This window comes from Episyrphus balteatus, chromosome 4 (genome assembly GCF_945859705.1).
Source record: "Episyrphus balteatus chromosome 4, idEpiBalt1.1, whole genome shotgun sequence".
Classification (NCBI taxonomy): domain Eukaryota; kingdom Metazoa; phylum Arthropoda; class Insecta; order Diptera; family Syrphidae; genus Episyrphus; species Episyrphus balteatus.
The window spans coordinates 15,123,075-15,137,654 of NC_079137.1; the positions used below are offsets into that span (position 1 = coordinate 15,123,075).

Here is a 14,580-nt window from a genome sequence, read left to right on the forward strand (position 1 = left end):
CACGCACACAAGAATGGTTGAGAAATATTAGTCACTTGCTCATTAGTTGGGAGTTGCATACGTTTATTTTATGAAATATTACATGTCAGAATTATCTTAAAATCAGGTGTACCTTTTTACAGTGCCTAGAATTTTTATTAACTATGGAGAATCCCTGATAACAAATGATGATAATTTTCTAATATTTATTTATTTATTCAGTGTGACAAGTGGAGCTTAAAGTATTTAACAAACACTTGAAAAAATGACGTTAAAGTAAGTCGATTGCACTGGCCTGCAAGACTCTATATGAAAATATTGAAAAGTAATTTGATAAGAAGTTTGAACATTTTAGTCAAAGAGTTGCTAGGACGGACTATTTATCAATATTTAAACTATTCAAACTATACAATTACAATTTTGAAGCTGCTTTGGGAATCAGTATATTATACTTGAGAACAAACTTACTGCAAACAAAACAATGAATAAAAATAAGTTATTTTTCTCGTTTATTTATCAATACTGGGCTATTTTTATCTCCAAGACTTTTCAAAATGCGCTCAGTGCCTCTTAGAAAATATTGGTTTGCTGATTAGGTACACAAAAATAAACCACTTAGTGAAGCAAACAAAACTTTTTCAGCATGAATTGAATAAATTACTCCTTGAATCAAATACAAAATAAGGAAACGATTTAAAGATTTTCAAGATCTGAGCAAATTTTTTTGACAGAGGATACAACAAAAAATTCTTTCCTATCTTTCTATTCCTTCTAACTAGTACCGTGCAGTATGCATTTAAACCTTAGACCTTAGGTCTTACAGGCATATAGTTACAATTATTATTATTATTACCAATTTTCGCTAAGTAAAAAGAGAAAATTAGCTCGGGAGTATTTTCAGGTTCCTTAGATTAATAAAATCTACGAAATCTCAGTGACGTTAACAGCTAATTTATTCTAATTGATGCAGATTTTTTTCGAGGGACATGTTGCTTTAAAAAAGCTATTATATGCAACATCTTATGCTTATAAAAAACGATAAATTTATCACTTATATCCCACAAGCTACATTTACAATCAAATCAGCATGATTTTTACATGCGGAATGCATGGTATCGTACCACTGGCTACATATCACATTCATGATTGATGGAAAACTTGTTGAAAATTTTTTTTGTTTTATGACCCATATTTTTCGAGTTAATTCAAAAATAATATTTTCTTAATAGTAGAGTAACTAAAGCAAATTATTAGGGAACCCGGCCGAACAGCTCTGATTTTGACGATTTTTTTTTCAAACGTAGGTAATTAAAAATACTTTAAAGTCTATAGATTAAAAATTGCCGGTGTTGCCGTATTGTTTTTTAAAATTAAAATTAAATTTTTTTTAACAAAACCATTTTTTTTGCTTAAATTTCATAAAACAAACTATAGCAAAAGATTCTCTAGGTAATTTAAGGAAAATATATAAAAGGCTGTAAGGGACAATCTTCCATCGTTTAAGCGATAAATGCAATTTTCTAACATTCTGACCTCAAACACAAAAAAAATATTTTGAAAACAACGGGCAACACCTACAATATTTTAAAATACATTTTTAAAAAGCCAGAAGCTCATTCTTATCTCTTAAATTTAAATCCACTAAATTTAATCAAGACTTTTTGAAAAAATGGTCCTCAAACTCAGAATTAAAAAAAAAAATGTTATTAGAAAAATTTAAAATGACTTTTTTCCAAACTTTTTCTAATAAAATATGAATTTATTTAAAAAAAATGTTTGGCCATAAATATTATTAGTTGAATTTCGAAGCAAAAAAAAGGTAAAATATATCACACTTTTGAAAAAAAAAATGAAAAATTACTTCAATTTCAATGGTTTTTTTTTTTTATTAAAACTGAATTTTTGCATTGAAATAATTAATTTTCTCAAAGACTGTGGTAAATAGGAACTTTTAATTTTTGCTATTTAACTTTCAACAGTAAGGGTTATTAAATGAATACAAAATAATTTTATGTTTAGATGTTGAACTTTAAAAAAAAAAATAAGTTACATTTTTTTTCAAAACTTTTACTAAAAAAAGTTCTTCGAAAATGAAATACTTTTTAATTTTTTTCATAAACCGTAATACATATTGGGCCTTACTAATAATCAAATTTAAAGCTCGCTTTAATTTTTACCTTAATTCTACATATTTCACAATACCAAAAACCAATTTAATAGTCAGGTTTAAGGCTGAGTCTAGGTTAAATTTTATAGTTGAGTTTCCCAACTATAAATTTTAATCGAGCATTTGCCTTTAACTTGACTATTAAATTGGTTTTTGGTATTGTGAAATATGTAGAATTAAGGTAAAAATTAAAGTCAGCTTTAAATTTGATTATTGGTAGGGCCCATTGACATTTCCTTTTATAATTTGAAATCATAATAAATGCGGCCAAAAAAATTTGAAAATAAATGCATTTTATATTACGACCAAGTTTAAAAAACGACATGTTAAAATTTTTTCAATAATTTCTTTTTTCAAAAATCTGAGTTCAATTACCATTCTTTCAAAAGCAGTTCATTCAATTAACTTAATTTTAATTTTACATATATGACTAAGCTTCTAGCTTTTAAAAAATGTATATTTGAATATTGTAGGTGTTGCCGTTGTGTTCAAATATTTTTTTTTGTGTTTGAAGTCAATTAATAAGAAAATTGCATCTATCGCTTGAACTATGGAAAATTGTCCCTCACTCCCATATATTTTTTTTCCTTGAATTTCCTAGACAATCTTTTGGCATCAATTAATTCATGAAATTTAAGAAAAATTTTTAAAAAAAATTTGTTTTTGTTCATAAAAATCTTCAATTAAATTTAAAAAATCAAAACGGCAACACCGGCAATTTTTAATCTATCGACTTTAAAGTATTTTTAATTACCGACGTTTGAAAAAAAAGATCATCAAAATCTAAGCTGTTCGGCCGGGTTCCCTAATATTGCCAATTTTTGAGCTTTAGTTACTCCACTATAAGCCTTAGTCAGCTTAAAAGTTATACCTTCTTTGGGTATAGTTTTTAAGATCAACGCAATATGGGCTTGTTTCCCATATTGTTTTTGGGGTGATAAATCTAGCTACGGTGTTAGCGAATTCCTGAAATTTTATACAAACAGAGCAAATCATTTTCAAATCAACTCGAAAAAAAGAGAAATTTTCTACAAGTTTTGCAAAAATCATTTTAGTAAAAAATCAGAAATGGCCGAGTTCCTTACTAAAACTTGTTTTTCCTTAAATCTAAGATGGCGGCGTTGGCTCAAGCTCGATTTTTTCAAAAAAAAAAACTGGTTTTAAGCTCAGTGACCTCCCCTACCATTCTATGAAAAAAAAATTTCACGATTAATTTTTTTCCATTTTAGCTTTATTTTTTGTACATTTCAACTAGGCTGGTAACTTTTTGTATATATAACTCACAAATTTTCAAGTGACCAAAACGAATTTGTTATATTCTAGTATCTACATATACCTATTCCTCCGATAAAAATTGGCGGTACTTGGAAGATAGGACATTTGCATCTCACTCTGTTTCACGCCTTCTTCATATGTCTATCGCATCAAAAAGCTCATACAGCGATGCCGTATTATCCAAACAAAAATCGAAAAGGTATCAGCGTTACCATCTTGTCAGTAAAATTTCACAAAAATGAAAAAAAAAATTTCTTTTTACATCAAAATAACAAAACAAAAAATTCACTCATTTAAGACACAGCCCCATCCCCCGCATGCGTAGCAAATTTTTCCTGTTAAAATGTTGACATTAACTGTTTTCCTACACACACAAAACAAAAAACAAACAGCCAATAACAACACGGCATCACATATGTTTTTTTTTTCGTTCTAAAAGCTTGAAAGAGCATTAATCCAGAAAGCTCTTTCAGAAAAATAATAGACAAAGGAGTACCTAGTTTATGAAGGAAGTTTACCAATTATAGTAACTCTTATGTACTGTGAATACTTTTAATAAACAACTTTGATGATTGAGTTTTATTCTGCCACCGATCGTATGGCTTAATAAAGAAATTACAACAACAATGCCAAGGCGCCTCTGTGGTTTTCTTGTGTGCTTCAGGGGCATATTTTTCTTGAATTGCTTTTGGGTAATCGTTAGGTCCCACTGATTTTAAAAAGGCTTTCCCATAAGCCCTGTATTGCCAAAGTGATTGGACAGAGTAAAGTCAAATAAGGAAAAGCAATAATCGCATTTTCGAGTGACGAAATTTTTTCATGGAATGTGTTTGGTTGAATCTCTTACATGAGCAATAATTTGGAGGAATATGTGGATTTATTTGCAAGGTTTTTTAAGAAAAACTTTTTACGGATACAGAATAATGCTAGACCAAAAATTGGTAAGCACGTTCCTAAGTAGGTACTTCCAGTGATACTGGTTTGGTACGCCTACGTTAATTAATACTATATAAGATGTTTGAGGAAAGAAAGAGGACATTTAAAAAAATTTTAATAAAAAAGGAAAATCTTATGTTAATGAAGTTTTTGACCTTTTTTATTTATTTTTTTTTTTTTTTTTGTTAGATTGTCATAAACAACTTAATCCAAAAAATATGCATATTAAAAAATATTGAAACAGTACGCCAACTTCATTGAATTGTGGTAGCACATATGTATATAATTTTTTAGACAATTTTACTGTCAATAAGTTTGCTATCGGTCGTTTTTGGTTAAAATCAAAGACAATGTAGCTATTAAATGAAAAACAAACCTATCTCCTATCGCGGCCACTCCGGCACATTTATTTTATCCAAACAAATTAATTTTTAAGATAAGAAGTTAGGTACACCCAAATGTTAAAAAAATTTCCCGCGAAAAAACAAATTTCATGGCAATTTTTTTTACATAATTGACTGGATTGACAGTGGAATTAGGGCCTTATAGGTTACCTTAAGACCTAAAAGTTTTATAATTTTATTTTCTAATTCAAAAGACTACACAATAATAAATTGCAGACTTTTTAATTCCGATATTTAGTACTAGAAAATATTATAAATCGGATTTTATAAGTCTTTTGAATTTGTATGTCGCTAATTGTAAGGTTTTTTCTTCACTTAAGTTAAAACCACATGAATACTGCAACCAAATTCAATAATGCAGTAAACTACTACATACGATGAATTTAATTTTATTTAATGCGAATTGCATCCATTAAATAGTTTATTTTTGAATGAAATTGATGTCCATAATATTTTACAATGTCATTTGAAAATAAAAATATTAAAACATCAATAAATAAATCATTATAAAATGTTCAAATGTTTACGTTTCGAGTGTAGTCATAAATGACTTGAGAATAAAGTTTCAACCGTTTAACAGCAGCAAAAACTATCGACATACATATAAATGAGTTCATCACAGTGCATTTTCTATTGACCTCCCGACCAATCCTCTACAAATCAATAAACAAATTAGAAATGGTAACCAAGGATAAATTTTGCCAATGTGAAAAAACCAGGGTTATCTTTTATTCCGCAATAGAATGAACAAAAAAAAAAATAGTGGGAAGTGGGTGGTAAAAACTGCTGCATTGTTGTTTATAAATGCATTGGATTACTATTTGTTTATGATATAAAATGAAGCCACCATGTGGCAAAAACACTCACTCTATGTATAAACTGGATTCAGTGCTCGTACATCAGACAAACAAAAAATACTTGTGACACATACAAAAAAAATCCCTTCATTGAACACTAATGGAATACGAAAAAGAATTTGTGAATTCCGAATAGAATTCGTAATAAAGCCAAGTAATAGCAAAAAGGAAATTTACCCAGGCAAAATATTTTTCCAAACTTAAATAAAAAAGGTCCATTTTGTACTTGAACATAAGGTTTTGTATGTGTTTACATCTAACCTCCTGGTATGGAATAACCAGAAGTTTATAAATCTAGCATTTTTAGTATGTATGTGTGTCTCATCACTATAGCGAGTCATAACTAACTACATATCACAACTGCCTTTTTAAATTTTCTTTATCTCGAAAACGATGCGAGATTGGTAATCATCTGACTAACCGATTTCTACAATCATAAATTCAAGGTTATCATGACGCTTTGGACTTTAATTCAATGAGACATTGATAATACTTTAACAAAAACCAAAACAAAAGTTAAGAAGGGTACTTTTTGTTGACACTTGTTTATTGCGAAAATCGGATAGTCGGACAAACAATTACGACCTAGCCAATTTCGGTTAATTCTTTCGTCTTATCTTATTGAATTCTACGAACTTATAATACAATCATCCCACTCGTCAATGTTTGAAAAAAAAACTTTAAGTTTCTGCGTTTAAAGGTTCTTCATACTATTTCTGTGAGGGACAGGAAATAAAAAAGCTACCTGATTTTTAACATTGGATAAACCCTAGTCTAAGATAAACTGGGGTCTAAAAACGACTATGAATATTCCCCAATCTGTTTATTTATTGATCACTTTTAAAGGCAAATTATATTAAAGGAGGTATTGAATATAATGGGTGGTGAAAATAAATATGTTTTGGGTCTTATTTTGTATTAGGAAATTATTTTCATTTTGAAATTTAAGCGTAGTCCTAGGGCCAAATTTCTTTAAAGCAATATTTATCAGTCGTACTGTGAAAATGCTGGATCTTTATAATGAAAGTCCAATTTTCACGCTAATATTTCTTTATAAAGCAGTTTCTTGTTCTAACAAGTTACAAAGGTACAATATGTATGAATGTGTATGTAAGGTTACTACTCTACTGTGAAAGTAAGTAAATAACTTTGAAAAGTGGTTTATTATGAACACATAATATAGCAGTGTGATCATTGTCATCTACCTGAAGGTTTTTTAAATCCAGATTTTTTACATGTATTTTGTGTTATCTGTTCATACATGTAAAGATCTACAAAGATTCTCAATATTCAATATTTGTATAGTTTTTCTTATTGTTCCTACAACTTAGATTTATAAAAGAAAAAATACACGACTTGGTCGCATGTTCTTGTTCCTGTTATTCGATTTTATTACAGATTGGAGGTTCTTTTCAGTGACATGCAGTTGAGTAGCCGCCATCCGGTTGGAAATGTTAAGAAACAATTTCCCCATTTTTTTTTTAGATTTTTATTTGACCTTTCCTCCTCTACATGGATTTTATAGAAAAAAATCTTAAGGTTTAAGTATAACACGAAATTACAATTGCTCAAATTTAAAAGTTATAAGGTCGAATATTTTAAGCCTTGTTTATTAACTAAGTAATACAATTTTGTCATTCAATTATCTTTATAAATGTGAAAGTTATCCACGAATTTATAAACGTTGAGCCGTTTATATGGTGGTACACGCAGCCTTAAGAAAATTTGTATATATACATAAGGGTGTTCTTTATTTAAGGGTTTGGCGAGAATCAAGTTCCTAGGTGGAACAAATATTTTTAAAAATCCTTGAATTTTTTTCTGATTTTTATTTTGGCGCTAGATGGCGCCCCACGAAGGTTAATTTTTTTTTTTCTTATTTGAAATAGGTACCTACATTTATGTTGACTTGTGAGATCATTTTTTAGATATAACTTTAAAGGAAAAAAATTTGATCAGGTTATTGTCTGCAACACCGTTTTCAAAAAGGTATAAACCATCTTTCTAGGACCACATGCTTTTAAGGGTTTTATAAATCCTTAAATTACATTAAAAATTAATTTTTTGTATGAATGGAATTCATAAGCTAAGCAATAATGCAAAAACAAAATACACCTTAAAAGAGTAGTGTTTTTCTTTTTCTATTAAGTTTAAATAAAACCAGGAAACAAAAAGTTCATTAAATGGTTTTTTATTTGAGAAAAGCTGATATTGGTTAGTATGACCATTATTTTTGAATACAGCTTAGCAAGGAAGTTTCCTGGAGTCAGAAATATATTTGAGGAAGAAAAAGTTTACCCATTTCATCATCATTACATAAATAATTACATAAGACCCCAATATGCGCCCTTAAGATTAATTAGCAATATTATACTAGTACCTACATAATCAAATAATGTTCCAAAACTCGATAGGTAGGTAAGGTATATACTTTCCAAGAAAAATACTAACGATTCCAAAATAAATATTGTTTCCTACCCAAGGTGTCATTTCCAAATGAAAAATTTCCTACCTGTGGGGATTTTTTTCCATACATAAACTATCACTGGATCTGGGATTTTGTATATTGGATATCTATTTATGTACATAAACAATGTAAGTAAGTAGGTAGGTTTAGGTATTCTATTTTGTTAGTTCTCTTTTTTCTAAACAAGGGTTCGGATGTGTTATTTATCAATTCAAACGTCACTCTTAGCCAAAGTACATTTAACTATTAATATCTTATTTCATTAATAGATTTGTTTTTCAAAATAAACTCTGACGTTATCATCGAGGAAAAAACTTTGAATGCAAATGTGATATAAATACATAAAGAACGCGTGGTCAATGTGTGATTTTCTCATTCGTACATCGTGTTTATTTTCCCATTGATTTTGTCAACAATCTAAATGAAAAACCTTTATACATTGTTGTCAATCATTTTAAAATGTAATTTCTAACATCCGAACCCTATTGACTATATTGCCTCTAGAAGAGAGAGTATCACGTAATCACAATTGCAATTATTAATAACGATTGCTAACAATTTCCATGTTATTATTATTTTATTTTTCACTTTAAAGTGTTTGTTGTTCAATGAGCATATAGAAGAGCATCCTTTTTGCGAACTTTACCTATTTAATAGTTAGATTGTTTCAATTTTATAAATTACTTGATTACCTACATAAAAACTCTCTTTTTTCATCAACAACAAATAATTTAATTTAAGACACAAAATTTTACGTAGTTTGCCTGCCTGCCTATCTATTGCTCTGCTAGTGCCAGAGCCTCAAGTATTTTTATATTTTTAATCAAAAAGTATCTCACTTGGTTTTCTCGTCTCGATATTCTCGCTCGTCGTCGTCGTCGTTGGTCGTCGCAGTCATTACAATATTGAGCATTGAGAATTGAGTTAGTGTGTGTGTCAAGTAAGACTGTATCAGTTCTTTTTTTTCATTTAATAATACACTTTGTGCATTCTGTGATTCATTGTTAGTTAAAGTTTTGGATGAAAAACAACGCAACACCATAAACGAAAAACATCTCTCACCAACAACTAAAAAAATTCTCTAAAATATACCTAATTAATTATTTTAAATTATTAAATTAACAATTCAATATTATATAATTAAAGTGCTCTTTTTTCAATTATAAACAAAAATCTATTAAAATTTTATTAAAATTTTGTCTAACTTCGACGCAATAAAGCAAAGCAAGAAAAGAAGAAATTTCTAGAGAAAACACAAAGAAAATTTTAAAAGAAAAGAAGAAGTGTGAAGAAAAAAGTGCCGAACAAGCAGCAACGAAAAGATTATTCTGTGCCTTAATTAATAAATAAAAAATATTTATACTTATATCAAATTAAACAAAAAATAAAATCAAAAACACATCTTTATAGCTAAATTTATCATCGTGAAAGAATTTTTATTCTCTAGCAGCTCTAACAAAAGCGCATCTATTTACTTATATCTATACTATTTTTGTGACCACAATATATTTGTGTTAGATTCTCAATTTTAAACAAAATGGCCTTCATGATGCCCGTGATGAAAAATGAGTTTGATATTTATAATGGTAGTCGAACCCGGAAGGTATCCGAGGTATCGACAAATACATCAGCTAACGGACAACGATCTCGCAAGGTATCTGAATGTAAATCAGAGTGCCAAACGTCCTCTACGTCACCTTCCTCAAGTCATTTAACGCAAATGAATCGTTCTGCATCATCTCGTGCCGCATTTCCCAGAAATTCGTCACGCAGCTCTCAATCTAATATGTTTGCTGCATCGCCAACACGTAATTACAATAACAACAATATCAATATCATCAACAACAATCAAGCAGCTAGCCCTCCCAAAACCCATGCTGGCAGCCAAGGAAGTTTAAATAAATTCCATAATCGTTTGGTTGATAAGCTCCGCAAGTCCTTTCGCAAAGACACAGCTAAGCGATCATGAGAGTTGTCTCAAGAATGCTATGCAAACCAAACTTTCTACGATATTGACAATAACTGCACAACAACAGCGGCTACCCAGGCCGCCGATGATGATGATGTGGTGGCAGCAGTGGCATCAATCAGTAATAATTATTGCCTACAATCCACATCAGTTTCTATTGTCCAATCAACAACGCAGATGCTTCAAACCAACAGCGATAATGAAGAAGAAGAAGAAAAAGAAATTATGGCGCCGCCACCGCCGCAGCAGCAGGTTAGCCGTCGCTCCGGGCGTTTTCTAACAATGAAGCAACGTATAACATCAACACTATTGAGGCGGAAATCTAATAAAAAGCAGCAGCAGCAATGTCCACAATGCTCCTCCTCATCGTCCTCCTCCTCATCGAAGAAAAATAATAACTCTGATTGTTGTCGCTTACAACAATCACAGCCTTCCTCTATAAATTTGGGAAGTAAGGGAGGATTGGATAATTATGGAGCTACTTCCTCTACGATGGAAATAAACTCAAGTTCAGTTGCAGCAGCATGTGATAAGAATATCAATAGCAGCAACAGCAACAACGATCAACAGCAGCAACAACAAGGCATGGTACTTATAAAACAGCCTAGTCATCGCAGATCATTTTTACGTCGTCAAAGACACTCAACTTCCAGATTCAGCTCATTTAGTGCTCCAGGATAAAATCAATAGCCCAATAAGTTTCGTCATGCGTCAATACTCTCTGCAATTAACCAATACATTGACATATCAAAAAGCCACTTGTAATTGTTTTCAGTTTAATTTAGTTTATGCCAGGTATTTCCTGACTCAGATGAAAATAGATAACTTTATTTACAATTGGGCATTCCATACAATATTGATGAATCAGTCAGTCGCCCGGAATAATTTCATCATCTATAAAATTCTTTACAATATTGTAATTATTAGACAAGGATGACTTGACAAATTTTCTATAATATTCTAGAAGATTCTCAAATTTTTAATAAAATTCTTGTTCTTGTATTAGTAGTTTCCAACAATACTAAATTAAAAAAAAAAATAAAACATCGCAGTTATTGCAGACGCCTGACAGATTTATTGGGCAATTGAAGAATTTTTAGATTTTTAAGTCCAAAGTCCATATTGATGGGACAAATTTTGTTGGATTAGCCCGAATTAAAAAATAAAAAATTGGACCATACAATTCAAAATACCAAGTTTTGTAAGCAAAAGGAAAACAATTTAAAGAAAAGAAAGAAAAAAATAGAATGATTTGACAAAGTGCAAGCAGCAAGCAAGTGATTGAGAAATATCGTTAGTCTTTTTTTTTGTGTTTTTTTTTAAATAAAAGTATTTTTTTTGTCTTAGAAAATTTTACATTAATATAATATATCGAATCTATACATAAAAGAAAAGTACACACATACATAAATAAAATTATATCATTAAAAATATATTTAAAGTTTATATATATATCAATTTAAGATAAAATATTTTGTAAATGCATTCATATTTGTATAAAATTAAACTTTAAAGAAACTAATACAAAAATTTGCTTAAATAAATAATATATTATATTTTTTAATAGGTAAAGAGATTGTCTTTTGTTGTTTTTTTTTTTTTTTTTTTTTTTTTATCATCTCTCATCATACATGCTAATGCCATGCCATTTTATTTTGTTTACAGCAAAAGCAGAAAAACCACAATTGATGCCAAAATACATTTTTATTATTAGCCGGTTCACGTTTCTGAGATGTCATAGGTTTTGTGGCGCTATTTTGACGGTGTAGAGGAATTTTTCCACAGCAAAACGAAAGAAAGAATTCTTCATTTTTAAACAAATTTGGTTTAGTGTTTATGAGACAACAAGTTATAGCTAAGATTGTCGTCAGCAGCTTTCGGGAGTAGACGGTAGTAATAAGAAAAATGTAAGTACTTGATTTTAAAGGCATAAGAGCCTTGATTTCGAATAAATTTAAGTGTCTCCTCTGCATTAACTGCATTAACTTATGTGAAGGATTATATCACTTTAAATCTTATTTAAAATATAGGGAAATTCTAGATTGGTAGAGATGACGGTCCCAGGGAGACTCAGTGACCCAATTAAAGGTGAACACGTCAAGAAGGGGATCAAATCTCTGATCTTTGATATTGAGAGCATATATGTATGTCATTAAACAATTCTCTCCCCCGAAAAGAAGTGCTTTCTTTCTAGCCAAAACAGGACAGAGAATGCGAATGAAATCTCTTTTTCTTTCGACTCTAAAGTCTGGTATATCATCTCTTGTAGCATGTTATTCTATCGACCAGTTTCTTTTGCATACTGCAATCATCCTGGCTATGCCTTGTCTCGATTTGGAAAATAGCCCAGCTTTAAAGCTTTACCACCTGTGAAACAACTTTAGATTCGTTTACAGCACTCCAAAAAAAAAACATAAAGTTACCCACGTTATACTTAAGTAATGAGTTTGAAGAGAATTTGACTGGACTAGTCTGGAAAATTCAAAAATGTTAAATGTGCCTCACAAGATCTGCACATTGTTTGCTAAGACCTATACTTTTCCAACGCAATCACAGTCAGCCTAAATAAATAAATGCATTTGAGTTGAGGTCATTTGAATTTTTAAAATTAATTTATATTCAATCACTCCGCTTAAAAACGTAACGTCCAGAAAAACATATTTAAATTTAATAGAACATCCTTGGAAAATTTCTAAGAGACAAGCAATCTTATTCAGCTGAAAACTGCAGTGAAAGAAGAGCCGGAGAATATTTTACAAGAAGGCCTTCAAAACTTACTTTGTGGAATGAACAGAGCGCTAGAAGAGGCAATACCAAGTATTGAATACAAATTCTGGAAAAAAATTCATGTTTTTGAAGCGAAACGAAATTTTCCATACAAAAATAGCACAGCGAAATCTTGAACGAAATTTAAATTTTTTTGTTTTTGCTTTAAAACTTATTTTCTGATACTTTTTTTTTTAACTTTGCCATAATACCCGATGGTATTTTTTCGTTAACATGTTCGCTGTTGACTTTAGAGACTTATAAATTTTATCGTTTCGCTTTAGCTGCGTACTAAGCTTAAAGAATAAAAAAAATTGAAACAAGTGAAATTGTTTCAATTTTTTTAATCTTAAAAAACATGAATTGTTAAATTTTATTGATTTTTGCTCTTTAGCATTTTTGTCGACTTAAAAAAAAATTTAAAAAAAGTACAGATACTGAGTACGAAAGTAAAGATGTGTGCTTTAAGTTTGAGCTTGAGTGTTTCTTTTATTCTGTATTTAATGTTTTCTATATATAATGAAATCTATAGATGACTTGGTTAAAATACAAGAACAAAAACTTGGATATCAAAATTAACTGCAGACCTACCCAAAAATGTATGCAGTAGATAAATCAAACGAAATGGACAAGCTAAGGAATTTTACAAACAACAATTTATTTTTGGACCTCTTGCCTGGTTAAGGATGTGGAAAAGATATTAAGTAGCAAAGGAAAAATTGATTTTTTTCAAGTGCCGATCTGCCTCCCATCGGCATCGCACGTATTAAGTCTTGTCCCGTCGGAAAAGAAAAGTGTCTCGTGTCACTAATTGTTTATAGTACAATAGTGCTTTTTCTATGTCAACTAAATATTTTAATAAAATTCCCCCAAAAAAATAATATAATAAAAAAAAAAAATCAATAGCCCTATTCAAATTAAAAAAATAAAATAAATAAATAAATAAATGCATCCCTTCTTTACGTCCCTTCTTTCCAAGGTCATGGAATCGCTGATTAATTTCCAGCTTAAGAAATATCTTGAAGAACGGAAGCTTCTTAATGACCGGCAGTATGGCTTTCGTAGCAATAGATCCACTGGTGATTTGATGGTTTATCTCACCGATCAGTGGAACAAATCTTTACATCGTTTTGGAGAAAGTAAGATTGTTGCGCTTGATATTTCAAAGGCATTTGATAGAGTTTGGCATCAAGCTCTCTTATCGAAAATGCTTGCATTCGGTATTGATGAATCTCTTCTTCGTTGGATTAGAAATTACCTTTCGAACCGTTCAATTCAAGTCGTTTTGGATGGATTCAAGTCTGAAACCCACAATATAAACGCTGGTGTGCCCCAGGGCTCCGTTTTGTCTCCGACTCTCTTTCTAATTTTCATTAATGATTTGCTCTCTGAAACTTCTAATCCATTAAATTGTTTCGCAGATGATAGTACCCTCAGCTTTTCATATTCGTTTGAAGATTCACACCCATGTCCTTCGGATGTGGAACTCCAACGGCAAAATATGATAAGCTCATTAAATTCTGATCTCGAATGCATTGTCCAATGGGGAATAAGAAACCGCGTAGAATTTAATGCTTCTAAAACACAATGCTGCTTACTATCATTAAAACGAAACCTTCCCCCTTTGCCACTATCCATGAGTGGTACTTGCATCGAGGAAACTGATCAGCTTTCGATTCTAGGTATGTCCATTACAAACCACCTTTTGTGGAATGAGCACATATTCGATGTAGCCAAAAACTCTGCGAAATGCTTAGGTT

The 14,580-nt window shown here is 30.4% G+C and overlaps 1 protein-coding gene across 1 annotated transcript; it reads left to right on the top strand.

Annotated features, from left to right (window-relative positions):
* Nucleotides 1-8,597: 8,597 nt before the first annotated feature.
* On the top strand, nt 8,598-11,626 carry LOC129918390 (uncharacterized). Its single transcript, XM_055998882.1, has one exon. It carries the CDS (start codon nt 9,623-9,625, stop codon nt 10,052-10,054), a length of 432 nt encoding a protein of 143 aa, XP_055854857.1. The 5' UTR covers nt 8,598-9,622; the 3' UTR covers nt 10,055-11,626.
* The last annotated feature ends 2,954 nt before the right edge of the window (nt 11,627-14,580 follow it).